The following is a 21,199-nucleotide window of genomic DNA, read 5'->3' on the forward strand; positions in this document are numbered from 1 at the left end:
GTAAGTTGCTTCGACAAACCGCAAATGAAACACTTCTTTTATATATGTCTATTTATCTATTTATCTATTTATCTATTTATCTATCTATCTATCTATCTATCTATCTATCTATCTATCTATCTATCTGTCCGTCCGTCCGTCCGTCCGTCCGTCCGTCCGTCCGTCCGTCCGTCCGTCCGTCCGTCCGTCCGTCCATCCATCCATCCATCCATACATACATACTTATGCACACACATACATATATATACATACATACACACACACACACACACACACACATATATATATACACATGCTGTGCAAAAGCATCAATATAAAAAAATCTATATTTGTGATGTGTGACCACCCTGCAAACCAGCATCTAACAACAGCACCATCGTCATCTTGTAGCTACGTTTGCAGGTAGGTCTTATCACAGATCTTTTGTGAATGTAGGCTGCCATGAATCCTCTATATAATCCCAAACAGGCTCGATGACGTTTGAAATTCTGTTCTGAGGGGCCAAAACTCCTTGTTCTTCTCAACAGTGCATCTGGATAGTAATACAGCACTTCACTTTTTCCACATCTAGTTATGTTACAGCCTTATTCCAAAATGGATTAAATTCATTATTTTCCTAAAAATTCTACAAACAATATCCCATAATGACAACGTGAAAGAAGTTTGTTTGAAAGCTTTGAAAATTCATTTAAAAATAAAAATTACATGTACATAAGTATTCACAGCCTTTGTGCAATACTTAACCCAATTACAACAAAGTTTGGACAGTTTCTCCCCATTTTAAGATAAGATATACTTTATTCGTCCCACAATGGGGACATTTCTGCAGAAGCTCCATTAGGTTGAATGGGGAGCGTCGGTGCATGGGCATTTTCAGATCTCTCCAGAGATGTTCAATCGGGTTCATATCTGGGCTCTGGCTGGGCCACTCAAGGACATTCACAGAGTCGTCCCGTAGCTGCTCCTTTGTTATCTTTGGCTGCGTGCTTGGGGTCATTGTCCTGTTGGAAGATGAACCGTTGCCCCAGTCTGACTTCCAGAGTGCTCTGGAGCAGGATTTCATCACTAATGTCTCTGTAAATTGCTGCATTCATCTTTTCCTCGATCCTGACAAGTCTCTCAGTTTCTGCCACTGAAAAACATACTCACAGCATGCGGCCCGCTCTAGGAAGAGTACTAGTGGTTCCAAACTTCTTCTATTTACAGATGATGGAGGCCACTGTGCTCATTGGGACCTTCAATGCTGCAGAACTTTTTCTGTACCCTTTCCCAGATTTCGGAGGTCTACAGACAATTCCTTGGACTTCATGTTTGGTTTGTGCTCTGACATGCACTGTTAACTGTGTGACCTCATATAGACAGCCGTGTGCCTTTTCAAATCATGTCCAATCATCAAAATTTACCACAGGTGGACTCCTATCAAGATGTTCAAACATCTGTAGGATGATCAGTGGAAACAGGATGCACCTGAGATAAATTTTGAGTGTCATAGCAAAGGCTCTGAATACTTATGTGTGTGATTTTATTTGTTTTTTTTAATATATATTTGCAAAGATCTCAAACACACTTCTTTCAAGTTGTCATCAACTCTATTTGCAGAAATGTAGCCCCAAACTTGCAGGAAACCCTCACCATGCTTTACTGTTGCCTGCAGACACTCATTATCGTACTGCTCTCTGGTCCTTCTGCAAACATATTTCTGGTTTGTCTGAATCCTGGTACAGCCAAATATTTTACATTTTAACTCCCCAGTCCTGCTGCATTTTTTTTGCACCCCTGATCCTATGTTTTTGTGCATGCATGGTTAATTCGCTTAGCCTTGTTTCTATTTTGGAGGTTTGGCGGCAATTCAACTATAAAGACCATTTCTGGCCAGACTTCTCCAGACAATAAATAGATGTACCTGGGTACACTTTGCATTTTGTATATTGATAATAATATACAAAAATAATTTTTTTGTATATTATTTATATTCTATGAAATATTAATGAAGTTAAATCAGCAGTAATATATGGATTGCGTGATAACTTTAGCTCCGTGGAGTTTTGTCAAGTTACTTTAGGACTTGGTAAATTAATGTTTGGTTTAAGTTTTATAAGTGTTTTATAAAATGCAACAATTTATACATCATCTTGCAGACGTAAAGCGCAAATGATTATATAGGTGTTAAATAACATGTTTTGCGCAGTAATTGCGCAGTACTGATGTTCATAGAACGTTAATAAAGCATTCGGTCCTGAATGGTTTTGCTTTATAATATTTTATTGACTAACCGTTGCTTGGGTGAGATGTACAATTATTATTATTATTATTATTATTATTATTATTATTATTATTATTATTATTATTATTAATAACAATATTAATAATAATATTATTGTTATTTTGTATTATTATTAGTTATTTATAAGTTAACAAATTGTTGGACTTTTAATGACTTGTTTATTGTTACAATAATACAATATTGTTTACAATAATAATTACATGAATAATTGTTACTATTAAAATACAACTAATAAAATTATAATGTTATTATTAATAATAATAACAATAATAATAAATGTATAGTGTATATATACACACACACACACACACACACACGTGTGTGTTTCTGTGTGTTAATGTGTGTTATTGTGTGTGTGTTGGTTAGTTAGTTTTTCCTGGGTCTGTGGCAAAATTGTCTTGCTTTAAAGTTGTCCACTCTCTGAAATGATTAAATAACAAATCGTCGCCATCACCGTTTATATTTACTGTCTTGTATAAACCTCAATGCCATGATTTTATATAATACATTACTTCAAAATTTCCAACTGAATATGAACCAAAACTGGCGTGGAATCGACTCCCGTTTTCTCAGCGCCTTTCATTAAAGAGTCGACTCCTTTTTTCAGAATCGACTCCGCGGGGCAGAGACAGAGCGCTGAGCGAGGTGCCTGCTGAAGACAGGAAGAATGCGCTGAAACCGCAGAGTGGACATGAACCAGAGTCTCCATGATGAGTCAAACTGAGGTAACATCTTTCTCATTTTCTTCCTTAAAACAGTTTCCTGTTTAGCAGACAGGAAGATATAAGCATGTTTCTACTGAACTGTATAGTAATTCCTAAAGCAAGCCTCCATCTCTGGAGTTCACTAACAGGGAAAAAAAAGATTTGGCTCCACTAACCAGGAGATAGAAGGTAGGTTTATTTTAAAATATTGAAAGACCTACAGAATAGTACAAAATGACTGTATAGAATCCATGTAACCATGTTAGGTGTTGATGGCAATCTTTATGTGTCCGTTTCATTCCAAAAACTGGTTAAAACGCTACTACACTAAGTCTTCATGCCAAGGAGCTGAGATCACATTTAATCTACTGCCCATAGCACCTGATTCTCATCACTGCAAACAAATGAGTTTCTATGAACTGCCTTGAGACCATAAAACACTCAGACCACTCACTAAGTATATGCATCAATTAATTTTTTTTCCAAACCCATAAATTCTCAGTCTGAGCCTGATGATATTTTAGTACATGAATAAGAAACATTCAGATTTTCATAGATGTAGAATTGACAATATGATTTAAGACATCATGCATCTGATTTTCAGTGGTTTGTTCTTGTTACTCTTTCTGTGCCAAAGCTCCAGGGTCCATGTTACGATCTGAAGTCTTGTGGAGCCTTTTTGGAGTCTTGCAGGTTCTCATTGGGTTTCTTCCAGGGTTGTCAGTTTCATTCCTCCTCTTAAATCCTTGGGATTTGGTGGATTGAGTATGTTAGTTTTTCCCACTAGTTGCTAATGTGTGTATGTGTGCATGACAATGGCATCCCATTCAGGGTGTATTCCTGCCTCACACCGAGTATTCCCAGAATTGGATGGTCTTGAGCACAAAGCGAACCAGGATGAAACGGTTCGTGAGGAAAAACATATGAATGCACGTTAATGAAAGATTCTGTGCTGAATCTTTTAACAGATATCACTGAACGACTTCAGTGATAATAAGTCTTGTCTTTTTGATATCGAGCTAGCACTTTGAGCCAGGGGTATAGCAGTGTTTCTTATTTCTCAGCCTACCTAAGCTGCATTCTCATGAATAAAATGTCTTAGCAGTGACAACACAGGGATTTCATTACAGATGCTACTTATTAACGGATTTACAGCTTGAGTACCAATCTTTGGTATAATGCAGGATTTTTAAGTTGTTGTTTTTTGGGGAGTTTGCAGTGTCAGTGCTTTGCAACATTCCAGACAGGTGACAATCTTCAGGACGGAGGATTTTGTGGTTTCTGGTGGGACAACTATTTTTTTTTTTAAGATGCTAACAGATCTTAACAACTCATTTCGCTGAAAATCAACAATAATAAATCGAACCATACAGGAATAGAACACGCGTGTGCCATTCTATGATGTTTGTTGACGAAGAAGAAGTTTTGTGACATTCAGTTTCAGGAAAATTGACAACTTCCTCTACTAAGAAGTAGAGTATTCTTTAAAAATTGAACTCTGCTGGAAATATAACATTATATTATGGCTTACATTCTAATGACACTTCAAATATTATCTCATCTAATGGTTGCCAGAAGACGACTCATTCGTGATGCAATTACAGGTTCAGATGGGAGATATTCAGTGTCGTACTGATCGAATTGTATCCTAATGGAAGAGTTCTATCGAGATTGATGCTACGTATCAGCGCTCTTCTGTTTCTTTGTTGACAGACGGGTTATTACTGATTACCACAAATATCACAGAAGGCCATTAGGACCACGACATCAGCCCCAGGGTTATCACCACCAGATCTCCACCCGAAACCACACTCTTAAAACCCACCGTCTTATAAGCTAATGTGTCTACAATCTTTCTATCAACATGCGAAAAACGCAAAGCCTCTAATGGTCACTATGGATGCTTGAGCAGGTTTAGATTATTCAGATCATTAGTGTAGAACAGAGGGATGCGCTTTAAGTGATAACACGCTCCATTCTTTAACACTTGTCGTGTTGTCAAGGAGACGGGCAGCAGCAGGTCTGTCATCTTCTGTTGTGATTTAACAGGATCTCAGCGTGAAGCAATATCACTTTGTAGACGTGCAGCAAAAAGCAGCATCACTTCTGAGTGGAAAATGTGCACATGAACACGACCTTTTGGGGAGAAATTTGGAGGGGTTTTGGAAAACAGAGAGATACTTTAGATCAAATACAGATAATAGTAAACACAAGATATTAATATGATTGCAAACAATATTTATATATGAATAGAGAGATAAGGGAAGGCGTTAATATGTGCTACATACACTATAAGGACAATAGCTTTGGGACACCTGACTTTTCCAGCCATACGTGGTTCTTTCCCAATCTGTTACCACAAAGTTGAAGGCACACATTTGCTGGATGTTAAAGCATTCAACATCAAATATGAGACCCAAACCTGTTCCTGCATGACAGTGCCCATGTGCACAAAGCCAGCTCCTTAAAAATATGGTTGGAGTGGAAGATCTTGATTCGCCTGCTATAGAGATTTGACCTCAACCCTTTTAAGGGAATTTTTAATTAATTTATTTATTTTTTGCTAACGCACAAACCACACTCCAAAATCTAGAAGTTTAGGAAAGGATTCCAATTCAGTTGTATTTCCATGCTTCACCACTAGAGGCAGACATACAGTAACCCAATCATGATAAGTTACCTCTGATATCACAGTGCACCGTTCTCCATCAAGAGTAAAAAAAAAAGCCAGAACACAGAGCAGCAATCGTTATTCAACATCGTGCGACCTATCGAACAGCAGGTCATTCAGCACTGGGCATTCGGCATCATGCAACCTACCGAACAGCAGGTAGCAACTGACAGCAAGAATCACACATGATCAATTCTAAACCCAGTAAAGTTTGAGTGTTCTAAATCCTGTACCGTGTTTTAAATGACACAATGGGCCGAGTACAATCACCTTATCAGCATACACCAGACAGAGAAACTCCCTTATAATTGGTCCTTCGAGCTAAATAGGAAACCTTCCTAAAAAGAATGGTGGAGGTTGTTATAACGCAAATGGAGACTAAATATGGAAAAAGCACATACAAATCTTTTAAATAAGTGTCCACAAATCTTTCTTCAAATAGTGTACCAAATGCACAGTGAGAAGTGAAAGTACCATGCACGTGTGGTGTTTTATCTAAAAAAAAAAAAAAAAAAAACATTAACAGTACACGACTGGTCATTAAAGAACACGGATTAAATGACCTATTTAAAGCACATACACACCTTCCCAGGGAAAAGAAGCATCTTAAAGGTATAAAAGGTACATGGTCCAGAGCGGTGACAAGAAAAAGAAAAGCTACGTTCACATATTCGCCAACTCGTGGCGACAAAGCGACCCTAGACCCATCGTTTTTTTAACAAGAGCTGACGACTTACGATGATACGAGCGATTGGTGACTAGATGTGGGTTTCCAGTGATGTGAGAAAAGTTTGGCAAATCTGGAGCACATACCAATGGGTGTAAAGACAGTAAAGCTCACTTGATTCATCGTTCTTATACTCACGCTCAAAGAGCTAAACAGACCAGAAAATACCCACAACCCAAGTACTCCTGGTAAATGCTAGTTACACCAACGGCTGAAAAAAGTTACTATGGAAACAGTTAGAAGGGACTTCCTAGAACAGTGACAAATGCATGTGTGAATGTTGCTTGACACTAGCACAGCTTATCATGAGTCAGTGGATATTTAACAATACAAAGGTCTCTCTATGCTAATTACATTGACGTGTCCCTTTTCACTGTTGTGCAACAAGGGACTTGTATGAATGCTGACAGATATTGTTGAACTGTTCTGCTTCAGGTTTCACAGGAACCAGCTTCTTGGCATCTCTTGTTTTACTAACAAAATGATCAAATCATTACATGTCATGTGTTAAATCCTTATTGTTAATATCCGGATTCATATTTCCAGCAGATGGAGATGGCAGGGCCAAGTAGCAGCGGTAACACTCGGCCAGTGAAGAGGAAGACCTGGGGAGGTCTGCGCCAGCGCTGGAAGCTCCTGGGTGTGTTTGAAATCGACCAGCAGCACGAGTTCTACCCTCTGACTTGCATGATGAAGGAGGGCCTGGCTGCTGCTGTGCAGAACACAATCGACAACCCAATACCCGTAAGTAACACAAATAAGCAAAAGCACTTTAGAGTACAGAAATTATGAGAAGCTGGGGGAAAAAATGCAGGAAAACTGACCTTTGAACTTGACCGGCTGTGAAATCCTTAAAATTTAGAATGATTGTTCTAAAAATGAATAGTAGTTAAACCCTTTTTATGATTTAAATGATTATTTAACTGATTTCCATCTTCATTATTTTAAACTATAGCTCTGTGTCCTCCACTACGTTTGTGGAGGTTTGTGCTCATTCAGCAAAAAAGAATGGCATTACTAAAGCCAGGTACTGATGTAGGTGAGGTAAGGAGACCTGGGGTGCAGTCAGTGTTCTAATTCATCCCAAAGGTGTTCAGTAGGGTTGAGGTCCGAGCTCTATAGCAGACAAATCACATCTACTTTACAACACAGTGAAATTCTTTCTTTGGACATCCCAATGATGTTAGGAAGCTGGGGTCGGAGCGCAGGGTCACCCATGATATAGTGCCCCTGGAGCACAGAGGGCTTTGCTCAAGGGCCTAGGAGTGGCATCTTGATTTATACTGGGATTTAAACCCCAGACCAAGCCTGAGCCTAATTACTGAGATACCACTTAATACTGGCTTTGTGTGGGGAAAAAAACTAATGCTACCACATCCAAAGACATACTATACACTTGTGTGCCTCCAACTTCAAAGTCAGATGTCCAAATATTTTGCCTATGGTGTATGATTCTGCCCACCGGTCACCAGTCCTGAGATTGAATATAATAGGCATTATTAAAGACACACAGAGTTCAAACATTGTGTTTATACGTAATCGGGGTAGTGATTAAATCCCAGAGAGAGAAGGGTGTTTAGTTTTGGTCCCATAGTGACCATGTGTTTACGAATTATGTACTCCAGTCCAGGGTGTTGTATTGTTTTGGGTGCTAGCAGTGCCTGGCCCCCTGAGAAAGAAGAAAAGAACATTACAGTTCTGCTGACACAAACACAATTGTGAAGCCTGTGTAAGAGAGGGGTGGAGGGATATCACAATGCCCCTGTCTCCACTGCACAGACCAATAGGCAGAGAACAATATGGCAAAGTTTTTTCTTTTTAAAGGAATACTCCAGTTTTTTCCAACTTAATCTCTATCTACTACCATGTAGTGCCATTTTATTCAATGTTCTACATCACATGTAGTTCGATGTCAAGTGAACTTTATGACTTTATACAAAAAAAATGTATAATAGACCATTTACATGTATATTTATAATCATTTCTCAGGTTACATAATATTTGTAGTTTTACCTACAAAACAAATAATTTTTGCTAATGAATCATTTTCTCTGGAGAATTCTTGTGGAATGGATTCCACATGGTGTTGCATGCCCTCCTCTGGGATTCTGGTCTGTGTTGACATATTTGCATTTTATGATTGCTGCACACGTTATGCCTCAGATCTCCTACATCCCAACATTGCCGGTGAATGGTGAGGTCAGCAAAGAACACTGAACCCATTGTTGTGTTCCTATTCGAGATGGCTGTGTGACATGGTGCATTATTAGAGCCTTCACAAGAAGGCACATTGGTGGCTAGAAAAGAATGTATATGGTCAATAACACTATAGTGTGATTGCTGTTCTGGCTCTTGACGTGTGCTGAGAAAGTTCACCACACCAGTACACCACCACCATCACCTACACAGCATGAACTGTAGAATCTGTAGATTTATAAAATCAGAATAATAATGAGGAAAATTTGTATGGTCTAATTAGTCGCATGCTCTGCTGCAGCATACATGATGAATCCTTATGTCTTGTGAAACAGTGTGGGTGAGGATGTGGCCACTGTAGCTTCCATTTTCCGTTCTTGGCTGACAGGAGTGGGAGTCCTTCTGCTGTTCAAGCTTATTTACCGCACTGATATTTTTGATGTTGCCTGGATACATGAATTCATCCATCAATCCATCCATCAATCCATCCATCCCTCCATTTTTTTTGCCAACCCACCACAGGGTTCCACAGACTACAAACAATTTGGAAATTATGGACTTGAGGAGGAAAACCAGATTACTTGGTGGAAAAGATTATATAACAGTGTAGAGGTGGATTCAAATTACCAGGTTTTGAGGCAAACATGCTCATCTCTGAACCAAAAAAAAAAAAAAAAAAGAAGAAATTACTGTTTACTTTTATTTTGTTTCCAGAAATTCAATAACAGTACATAAGAACATTTTTATTACGACATTGTTTTATATGTACCCTTGTTACTTCTTTTTTTTAATAGTACTGTAAACAGTATTGAATTTTCTTTTTTCTTTACTGAATTATTTAGATGCATTTAGACTCCATATAAATGAAACTGAAGCTGTCAAGTGTGTATTGAAATTAACGTCCATAGCAGCGACAAGTGAAATGGATTGAGATAAAACTGAAATATGTTTGTTTTGTTAAGTTGTGTCCCGGGAGAACCAAAGGAATGAATGATGGAAAGGAAGAATGTTCATGTGAAACACATTAGGAACCCATTAGGTGGCTTTCGTTCTTATACTCAAGATCAAAGAGCTAAACAGACAAGAAAATACCCACAACCCAAGTACTCAAATGTTACTCTTGCATGGTTTTGCTAGTCTTGTGTGTAAAGAGAATGTGTATAGGTGATGTACACAAACACACACACACACACACACACACACACACACACACACACACACACACACACACACACACACACTCACAGTCATATGTTGAACTTTGCCTGCTTATGCAGCAGTTTGACTGTGAATAATAGTGAATGTGCAGTGTGTTGATTCTGACTCAAAGCACACAAATAAGACATGAAGACGTGACCTTATTGCATAACACAATACATTATTATAGTTTTATATAGCTCAGGCCATGTTGAACATCAGTATTGTGTGATGTTTAGGTTTGGTAATTCATTAATTAAATTAAGTTGCAAAATGAATGTTAATGTTAATGCTAATTCTAGATAAATGTGGGGTTGTAGTTGTATAGGAAGATTCTAGTCATTTGTCACATGATCCTCCTTTCTCTTTTATAAACAGTGGAAACTCTGGACAAGACCCAGAAAATGGTTTATGTTGATCAATCTTGAAATGAACGATAACGATCTACAAAGATCATTCTTGTGAGCAGCATGTGCCATTGTTTCATATCCAATGTTGAGGATGTAACAGTAGAAACATTTATTTGTGAAAATCTAAGAATCATAATGTAGAATCATTATATAAAGGGGGTTCAAAACACTGGTATACAAAGACCACATAAAGTGTACAATAATGGAAACATTCGAGGGTTTAAACCTAGAAAGTACATAATTGGAAACTATTCCTAACTTGACATAAAAAATAGCAAGTTTTTCTTGATCAGAGTATTTTTAAGGTCATTGTGGTTTCAGATCACTACATGTAATTATGAAAAACTCTACATAAATAAACGAACGATTCAATGGGCCACTGGATTGCAATAAGAAATGAATAAATATTAATAGATTGATTAAGATAGAAATAGAGCGATATAAGCTAATATTGTTCCGTACTTTTAGTTTTGATACTTATGAACATGAAGTACATTATTGGGGTATCAGGTTTTGGGACACCTGACTTTTTCAGGCCAGGTTCTTCCCCAAACTGTTACTACAACGTTTATGATGCAGTAGCATTACATTGTGTCTTCACATGAACTAGGACACTTAAACCTGTTCCACCATTACAATGCTCCTGTACACAAAAGATATGGTTTACATGGGTTGAGTCCTATACTAGACCTGCTATATAGCTCTGACCCTATTGAGCAACTTTGGGATGAATTATAACAGCAAATGGAGACTAAATGTTGAATGGGATGTTCAAAAAGGACATAGAATCTTATGGTAAGGTTTTCACAACCTTTTGCTTAAATAGTGTACGAGAGAAGAGTATTTACACTACACAAGTAAAGGAATAATGTACTTCATCCAGCACTGCTTTATAAATCTTGACCTTTTAGTGATAAATATATAAAATGATTGAACAATGGACTGAGAGACAGAGGATATAAAAAGGCAAACTAATCAAGCACTAACACAAGAAAAGTGAACAGAATTGGGCAACAAATCAATTTGGTTTGTTGAAAGGACAGGGAAGAAGACAGGACCGAAGGAAAACAAAAATGCGAAGCAAACATGAACACATGATGTTTGTCACCATTTTAAAAAAACAACCTACAAATAATGTAAAACTAAACCCATATACAAAAGTTCACCATTTAATGATAGTACAATTAATTGCTTGTTAAGCAATTATTACCTAGCTACACTATAAGCTATATGATATAGCTCACCTACAACAAAACTACTTTATAACTGATGTCATCTTTTCTGCAGATTTGAAATTATAATCTAAAAAAGCTACTTTATACTTGTTTATTATAGAACATACAGATAAACGTTTATTCTGCTAGTTGTTTGACTTACCCGACGAAACTCCCTCCATAAGATACAGTGCTGTTAGGTTATTTATAATAAAGAAAATACCTCTATTATTATTAGTAAACATTCTAATACACAGGGTTTGTGTAAGAAGTATGTGTTTTTACCTTAACTCCCTATTTACCTTTACACGTTCTAGTACATTTAGTTTAATCCATAATATAAATAATCTTTATGATAACCAGTTATTTCCCCTCAAATCAATGAAGCAATAAAATTCTGTGCAGAAAACGTGTTTTCAGTTCTTTTGTCATTGGACTCATGGCCATTAACTGGTTATTTAGAAATAATTTGTAACCTCAAAAGGAACATAATCATGTTTATTGCATCTTTGCTGTTTCAGAACGAACTCTGTGACGATGATTATCAACTGGAAGTGATGCAAATCCATAAGGTACTACAGATCTCGGTTAAATTACACTATAACGCTAGTGTAATATGTTGTATATGGTGGTGAAATTATGCCAATATTATGTCGTGTGTGTGCGAGTGTTGCTTTATTAATCATTTTGAACATTGCGTACCTGTGCTTAAAAAGTAATTCCAGAGAAACAGGATGTTTAAAACAGAAGAGATAAGGGAGGTAAATACACAAAAAGAACAGGATGTTTTATTCTAGAATAGTGTTTCTGCAGCTGAATGAACCAACATTAATTAATAATGTTATTGATGACCTGTTGGGTGAATATCTACAGTTTCCACCTCATACAACCCTTGAAGCACTCTAGGGAAACATTGTGTTTTTCATAATCACCCTGCACTAATACACAGAATAATCTAGAATATGTCATTGTTTGTTTATGTGACTGTTCGTGTGAAGGGCTTTAAGATGGAGACGTTCGCAGGGCCGGTGTTTGCCAGCCTGCGGCGCTCTCTGGGGATGACAGAGAAAGAGTATCAGCATTCCCTCTCCTCTGAAGGCTGCTACCTGCAATTCATCAGTAATTCAAAGAGCAAAGCGGACTTTTTTCTAACGTGAGTCAGCATTAACGTCCTGCATATTAGATACACCACTGTGTGTGTTTGTGTGTGTGTGTGTGTGTGTGTGTGTGTGTGTGACTGGAAAGAATCTTTTTGTACTAAGATAAAAATCTGGATAATGTTACATATGTTTGATATAAAAAGCTTGGCTTTGGCTCTTTTTAATTTTTTCCCAGGAGAGTACTTGAAGAAACAAGATATTTATTTTTCTAAAATGATGTAAAACTCATTTTGGGTCAGGTTCGCAAATGCAGTCATAAAAAACTTATAATCAGCCTTCATAATTACTCCTTGACAGCTATGGAACTTGAAAAGCTACATGAAATAGTGCAACAGACATAAGCATAATCAATACAGTTTGTACACAAACTATCCATTATGGAACGTCACATATGTACTGTATTTTCCAGACTATAAGCCGCTACTTTTTCCCCACGCTTTGAACCCCGCGGCTTAAACAATGAAGCGGCTAATATATGGCTTTTTCCTGGGTTTTTCCCGGTTTCACAAACTTCAAGCCAAAACACTGAGCCCCATAACATTAGACCAATGAAATTGCAGAACGGGTTTAAGGTGAAGCAATGAAACTCTTTATATTAAATCAGATGCGCTCCCACTGAATCGGGCCGCACCACATCATAAATATGGATGATGTTCCTCTGACGTTTGACCTGCTGCTCACTCGGACTGTCTACAGGAAAAGCGAATCATTCATCACGCTAAAAACCACCGGGGATGAAAAAACCCACTTCACCTGTGTTCTGAGCTGCACGGCATCGGGAGAAAAGCTTCACCGATGATGATTTTTAAACGCACGACGATGCCAAAAGATAAACTCCCGAGAGAAATTGTTGTGAAAGGAAGGAGGAAGACAGTGAACAATGACTTTCTTGGTAGGCTACTGTTTAGATACAAGCCGTGTTACAGACACTGTCTTTCATTAAAGCCTGTGTAAAGTTCATAAGTTTCAGTGTAGACACCTGCAGCTTATAGACAGGTGCGGATTATTTATTTTCAAAATAAAAATCGTTGCCAAATTCAGTGGGTGCGGCTTTTATTTGGGTGCGTTTAATAGAAATTATGGTAAACTATATGGACAAACGTATTCGGACACCTGATCTGTGCTCCTTCATCAAAGTGTTACCAAAAAGTTGAAGACACAAATGTCTTTGAATGCAGTAGCATTACATTTTTCCTTTCACTAGAAGACTCAAACCTGTTCCAACATGACAATGCCCCTGTGCACAAAAGAAACTCCATGAAGATATGGTCTACATGGGTTGGGGTATAACACTGACTGCTCCCCACGTCACTTTAAACATATCTCACCGTTCGCACCACGACACTTTAAACTCTGGACTTGCACAGCACAGTCCGCTTTTTATTTTATTCATACCACACCATATTGCATATGGACACTTTACGGACCCTTACACCACACCATACCGCACACGGACACTTTATGGACAACCCACCACAAATTGCAATTGTTTACATTTTTTACTACACATTGTTTACTGTTTATATGTATATTTGTTTCATACATTATCCTTTTATATATCTTTATATCTTTATACCTTATATTCTTTTATTTTATTTTATTCATTTATTTTTATTTTATTTTATAAAGTTTTTCTTATACCTTATACTTATTTATCTGCCTCCTTTTCTTTTCCCCCATCCTATTCCCTCATGCCGGACCAATCGTATAAAACATTTCACTACATGTCGTACCCTGTATGTATGTGTATGTGATGAATAAAATTTGATTTGATTTGATTTGACCTCTCCACCTTACATACCTGAATTTACTAATGCCATTGTGGCTAAATGAGCACCGATCTCCACAATCACACTTCAAAATCTAGTGGAACACATTCCCAGAAAAGTGGAGGTTATAATAACAGCAAATAGGAACTAAATGTGGAAAGGGATGTTCAAAAAGCACATACGAGTCTTAAAGTCAGGTGTCCGCAAACGTTTGTCTGTAAACCTTGCTATGTTTTAAAACTAAAGTCACAAGGTTCCTGTGCTATTTCTCTTACACATTTCTCGCTAAGCTTTCAGGTGTAATATTTCATCCAATATTCATATTATTACAGGAATGATAAACGGTTCTTCCTGAAGACACAGAGCAGAAGGGAGATTCGGTTTCTACTCTCTCACCTAAAGCATTACATGGATCATCTGGAGATGTACCCCCACTCTCTCCTGGTTAAGTTTTTAGGTGAGTGTTTCACAACCACTAATGTAGTGAAGCAATCATTAGTGGACGTTTTTGGCTTTTTTTTTTTTTATATATAATAATCATTTTTTACAATCGCAGGTGTCCATAGCATCAAGATCTGCAACCGAAGGAAGGTAGAGAGGTCTCAATATTGTACTGTTGTCATATGATTGATGATAAACTGTAAGCAACATAACGATCGAATCTGTTTCTCTTTGTAGTATTTTATAGTGATGCAAAGTGTCTTCTATCCCGATGAAAGAATATGTGCCAGGTAAAAGACTAGCGAATGTGTGAACACAGCCTGTATAGAGATCATTGCTCTGATTCGGATTCAAGTGGTTTATCTTTTATTAACATTTGTAATAAGAGACATTTTGTTAGAAAATCAATTACCATGAAATTAATGAACATGATAAATATTAATCAACATGAACAACAAGAATCCTACTTGCACTGTATGGACAAATGTTTATGGACACCCAAAGACAAGATTCTTATGTGCTTATATGATTCTTTTGCGATGAACATAAGATTCAGGGTGAGGAGGCCTGGGGTGTAGTCAGTATTCCAATTCATCCCAAAGGTTCTCAATAGGGTTGGGGTCGGAGCTCTGTAACAGGATCTTCCCAAGATCTTCCACTAGAAATCATGTTAACCATATCTTGCTATCTGCAATAGGGCATGGTCATGCTGGAATAGATTTGGGTCTCCTAGATCAAGTGAAGGGAACATTTTAATTAATTGTATGGCTCCAACATTGTGCTAACAGTTTGGAGAAGAACCACATATGGCTGGAAAATTCAGGTGTCCCTATACCTTTGACCAGATAATGTACAAGGTTTGTACTAGAAGTTGACACTGTAAAGCCTGTAGCATGTGCATTTAAGCCTGTAATCTATAATCGATAAAGTATAAATTCATACAATCTTTTCCAGACTGCATTATTATATCATTGTACCAGAAACCATTTGTTGCCCCAAAAACGTACAGTTTATTCAATGATTATGTGACAAAGGCAACACCCCAGTAAGTCAAAACAAATAGTGCCAAACTAAAGCGAATATGCATGCATCATTTACACACTGTAAACTTTTCTCATTTATAGATATGATATCAAGGGCTGCGAAGTGAGCAGGTGGACAGACCCGGCACCCGAAGGGAGTCAAGTCATTGTTGTTCTCAAGGACCTGAATTTCGAGGGAAGGTTCATCACATTAGGTGATGCTCTGTGTGCCGTAGTTTACTGCAAGAATAAATGTCAGTATTTGCATGTTAGACACAATTCATAAATGGCATCTGGGACCTAAAGAGTGTAAAACCCAAGAGATTCCCTTACGGTCCCTCCTGCAGGTGGTAAACCCACGGGAATAATAATAATAATAATAATAATCTTTATTTTATATAGCACCTTTCTCAAAGAGCTTCCCAAGCTATATAAGAAAAAAATTGTATTAAAGATAAAAAAATTAAAAATAATAGTAATAATAATGAAACTAATAGGAAAAATATTAATGAAAAAAATAAAATAAGTAAATGAACATCACAGAATACATCACAAAAGTTTTAAGAGATGTAAAAAAAAACCTATAATCCTCGGCCTGTCTAATCTCTTTTGGTTTTATTATGTATTCATTTGATTTAGTAAATAAATAGAAAACCATATAATTTCAATCGAAGAAATACACAAAGATTTTACAAAAAGACACCTGTAGTGTATTGCCTTAATTATTTATTCAAGAACCCTTACTCAAAACCTTCAAATGCTTGTGTGTGTGTGTGTGTGTGTGTGTGTGTGTGTGTGTGTGTGAAGTAGACCAACAGCGTCCTTGGCTGCTCCGCCAGGTACAAATTGACACATCCTTCCTACAAACACTGAATGTACTGGACTACAGCCTCCTGCTGGCCCATCAGCCCCTGCATAAGGACGAGCGTCACCCCAGCCTGTCCTTCGCCTCCCTCATCATGCGCACCAAGAAGTGAGAGACTTGCAAACACTTACAACCACTGTACCTGAGGGTTTATTCAATGACACGAGTGCTATCGAGATGATGAACCCTTATTGCTTTAGAATTGCTCAGCCGTTTAGTCATGCACAATATCTGGTGAATGTTTTAAACTGATGTGTTTCATAAAGTCGAAATGCACACGTTCATGTTCAAAGATGCTACAAATTATATACAAGGGCACACCAGGGCTTTGGAATTAATGTTGAAAGGAACAGATGAGGAACATTTAGCCAATAATGAGAAAGAAAAAATAACCCGAATCCAGTGATCAACAACTACCATGGTGTTGTTCAGTCTTATTCGTAAAAGGGCCGGTTTGGGTTCAGCTTTTCTTTCCAGTCGAATAGGAGCCACACTTGATTCCATCTGTTTAATTAGTCGCTTAATGCAGCTTAACACTTATTATACACCGGGGAGAATTTTGCATTCGCTCTAGTTGTCAGTTAGTAAATGACCGTCACTGTATCTTACAGCAGACATTGTGCTGCACTGGCAGGTTTATCATTAACAATATAAATGAGCTTTCAGTTTTTTCTGTAAAGCAGTTTGTGACAATGTCTATTATTTAAAGCCCAATACAAATCAAATCAAGTTGATCTTAACTTTCAGTAGACTATGAGGTTGCACTTTCTTGTAGTGGAAACCTGCACATACGTGTACAACACGTCTTTTGTAGATAAGATTGCACACCAGTGAATGACCACATCTTTGGCTCTAAATGTTTTTCATTTAATTTTTATGTAGATGCTAATGTTCAAAACCATTTCTTTCAGTTGATCATGTTTTTTTTTAACTGAACTGTTATTTTAAAGTGGCTCTGATAGCGTCCTCTAGTGGACAGTTTAGAGTTCATCATGTTTGACACTGTATGGACAAATGTATTCAATTTCAGTTGACACTTTTTCAACTAAGAATCTAAATAGCTGTAATATATATATATATATATATATATATATATATATATATATATATATATATATATATATATATATATATATTAACGTCGCAATATGATCTTATATATATATATATATATATATATATAAATACTTTTTTTTTACAGATACATATTTTTTTTTAATGCTTTATGCTCATCAAAAGGTCAAAACACAGAGGCATGTTTTTAGCTTTCTGTTTCTGCTGAATCTTACTTCCTTGTTTACCTTTGTTCCCAGATCCCTCACTTTGCTTTCCACAAGGCCAGTAAAAGGCAGGCATGTAGCTAAGACATATTAGTACAGTGTAATATAACCAGTGGTATAAATACGAAGTATTTTACCATAACCACGATTGAGCTTGCTTAGTTACCTTACTTATCCTGAGATCCCATTTTTACACATTCCACAAGAAAATCCAAGTGCTTGATGCATTAGCAAACAAACTAATGAGCTTTGACTAACCAGAGTGATGTGTGTGTGTGTGTGTGTGTGTGTGTGTGTGTGTGTGTGATAGAGAGAGATATGACCGGTGCTCGAATTGAGTCAAGTCCTATGGGTCAAGCCCCAGTTGTTGTGTAATTCATATATTTTTTGCTAAAATAACCCCCCCCCCCCCCAAATCTATTTTTTTTTACTTGTCATGGGGGGGACCCTAATGCCTTATGGGGGTCCCGGATCCCCCCAGCACGCCCTCAATTCGAGCACTGGATATGGCTTTGTATTGCTATGACTAGATACATTTTTTTTCTGCAACAGGTCATTAAACACAAGCTCCCGTGCTGCTGTACCAGGAGTTGTGCCTGAGGATGACTCAAGCATCCAAACCCCAGAGCTGGATCCAGGGACGTCTCAGTATCAGATCGCAAAGGCGTCTCAGGCAGAATTTGGGGAACAGAACGACGAGGCCTCTACGGTCGAATCTAAATCGGCTGAATTACTGGAGTTTCAGGCCCAGAACCGGAGGCTGCTGCCTAACTTCAAAAACCCAATTCATGTAATAGACGGACCTGAGCAACGCTATTTCATCGGCATCATTGACATCTTCACAGTTTACGGCTTTAAAAAGAGGCTCGAGCACCTGTGGAAGAGGCTGAGACATCCTGGACAAAGTTTCTCCACTGTCAGCCCTCCTGCTTACTGTGTGAGACTGTGCCAGTGGGTACAGGACCATACCAATTAGTGTGGTTGCAAACATTTAACCACATATCCAACATAAGATCTTACTACTAATAGTTTTGCTTACAAATAACAGGACACCAAGCACTAAAATCCCCTCACAAAGACACTAGAGTCGTTCTGCCAGGTCTATGATTTGAGTTTATACACATTTGAATACAGAAAAGTTTTTGCTAAAGATTTTCCTTATAACTTTATTTTGCAACTTAATTGTTAAAGGCTGAACAGTGTCTTTTGTGGTACAGAAGATCATATTGCGACGTTAAGCAGCAAACTTGATCTGTGAAAGTATAAGTAAGAAGTGTAAGAAGTCTTGGTGGATATTTTTAGTTTCTCCTCTTCTAAGATGTTAAAAAGCTACAAAACTCCAAAGAGACGACACATCTGGCTTCAGCAACGATTCCAAGGTAGACATGGCAGTGAACTGAATAAGACAGTCAATGACTCTTAAACACCAACAACTGTTTAGTCAGTTTAAAGTAAACCACATGAACACAAATAGAGAAATACCCGGGTATGTAATTAGTTGGGGCCCCTAGTGTTGGTGCACGTTTGAGAAGGCATCCATTCAGCAACAAAGCAGGTGTTTTCAGATTTCAGCAAGTTTCTCACAAAACCAAATGATTCTCATTCAGTAAAACGGATTTCTCCGGCTGTATCCCTCCCTGCTGCAGGGTCATTCTTGAAGAAAAACCGGGAAGAGTTGTAGGCGAGTTGTAGCCACACTGCCAACATAAGATCTTACTACTAATCGTTTTGCATACAAATAACAGGACACCAAGCACTAAAATCCCCTCACAAAGACACTAGAGTCGTTCTGCCAGGGTTATGATTAGAGTTTATACACATTTGAATACAGAAAAGTTTTTGTTAAAGATTTTCCTCATAACTCTCTTGCGCAACTTAATTGTTAAAGGTTGAACAGTGTCTTTTGTGGTACAGAAGATCATATTGCGAGGTTAAGCAGCAAACTTAGACATCCGTTCGGTGATATCCTTATTGGTCAGTGTAAGAAGTCTTGGTGAATATTTGTTGCTCCTCTTCTAAGATGTTAAAAAGCTACAAAACTCCAAAGAGACGACACATCTGGCTTCAGCATCCATTTTACCCGAAGCCATGCGAACTAGAATACTTTTTAAAAATATATATAACATAAAAAGATCTGATTGGCACTACAATAAAAGAGGAATCATTTTTCAGTTACGTTTCAGTTCCTTCTAATTTTCTATTATAACATCTTAATATTCTAATCATAAATGAGAATATTAATCGGTTCTCGTACATCGCCTGAAATTTGTATTTGGCTGTGATTAAATGTTAACCAGTTAGTCAGTTCAAGAGTGAAAGATCCCAGAATGTTGCACATGAAATGTTATTTAACTCTGCGTTGATATTGTTTAAGTTATATGCAAAGAAGCTCAAAACTGAGAATATGACAATAAACATGATGATGCTAACAAAGTAAGAGAACTGGTGAATTGGAACTGTGTAATTGTCTGTCTCTCTCTCTCTCTCTCTCTCTCTCTCTCTCTCTCTCTCTCTCTCTCTCTCTCTCTATATATATATATATATATATATATATATATATATATATATATATATATATATATATATATATTTATAGGGAGGTATATAGGGTATAGGGAGCCTGTGGTCCCAGTTGATAGATTGAGAATTATGATGGACTTTCCCCATATGGTTTCTTTCCCTAAAGTACAATTAAAGAACAGTAGAAATATATATCCTGGTGCCTCCAAAATGTAAAGTTGATCAGTACTTTCTCAATAAATCCTGAAACATTTATCCTGGATTATCAACAACTATAAAAAAAAATATTATTCTGAGCCAATCTGCAGTAAACAATATAATTACCATCAATTAAAGAAATGTTCAATTGTACTTCTGGACCAAAAATAAATAAATAAATAAATAAATAAATAAATAAAAGAACTAAATCCCCTATGAATATCTACTTATGTCTATTGTGAACCACAATGACTCTTATCAAAATAAGTAAACGGCCAAAAAGGTGAATGTTATTAGACAAAAAATATTAGTCACAGACTCATACAGGGATTTCTGTAAATCAGCATTAAAAACACAGGAATAAATCACTTGGCGGGTCCCGAACTCTCCCGCTCTGCTGTTAATCGACGATCATTTTAGTCGTCGGATTGCAAAACAAATTGAGACAGTATTCGTATCCCAGTGCTCTTGGACCTTTGAAGAAGTAGATGCCGAACTCGCAAACATCCCGAACCATCTAGAGACGTCCCAGTGCCAATTG

The 21,199-nt window shown here is 37.3% G+C and overlaps 1 protein-coding gene across 5 annotated transcripts; it reads left to right on the top strand.

Annotated features, from left to right (window-relative positions):
• The first annotated feature begins 2,971 nt into the window (after positions 1–2,971).
• On the top strand, positions 2,972–20,373 carry pip5kl1 (phosphatidylinositol-4-phosphate 5-kinase-like 1). 5 transcript variants are annotated; one of them, XM_083531933.1, is made up of 12 exons: positions 2,972–3,177; positions 6,933–7,130; positions 11,925–11,975; positions 12,402–12,556; positions 14,665–14,789; positions 14,889–14,923; positions 15,011–15,063; positions 15,898–16,010; positions 16,606–16,768; positions 17,974–18,012; positions 18,493–19,151; positions 19,320–20,373. In XM_083531933.1, the coding sequence occupies exons 2-11, from the start codon at positions 6,936–6,938 to the stop codon at positions 18,914–18,916; spliced, it is 1,353 nt and encodes a 450-aa protein (XP_083388059.1). In that variant the 5' UTR covers positions 2,972–3,177; positions 6,933–6,935; the 3' UTR covers positions 18,917–19,151; positions 19,320–20,373. The 5 variants fall into 5 exon arrangements, with proteins under 5 accessions (XP_083388059.1, XP_083388057.1, XP_083388061.1 ...); XM_083531931.1 differs by having other exon boundaries at positions 2,983–3,177; positions 15,898–16,049; positions 16,603–16,768; XM_083531932.1 differs by having other exon boundaries at positions 3,036–3,177; positions 6,936–7,130; positions 15,898–16,049; positions 16,603–16,768.
• Positions 20,374–21,199: the final 826 nt, after the last annotated feature.

Source organism: Silurus aristotelis (assembly GCF_946808225.1).
Source record: "Silurus aristotelis genome assembly, chromosome: 26".
Lineage (NCBI taxonomy): Eukaryota > Metazoa > Chordata > Actinopteri > Siluriformes > Siluridae > Silurus > Silurus aristotelis.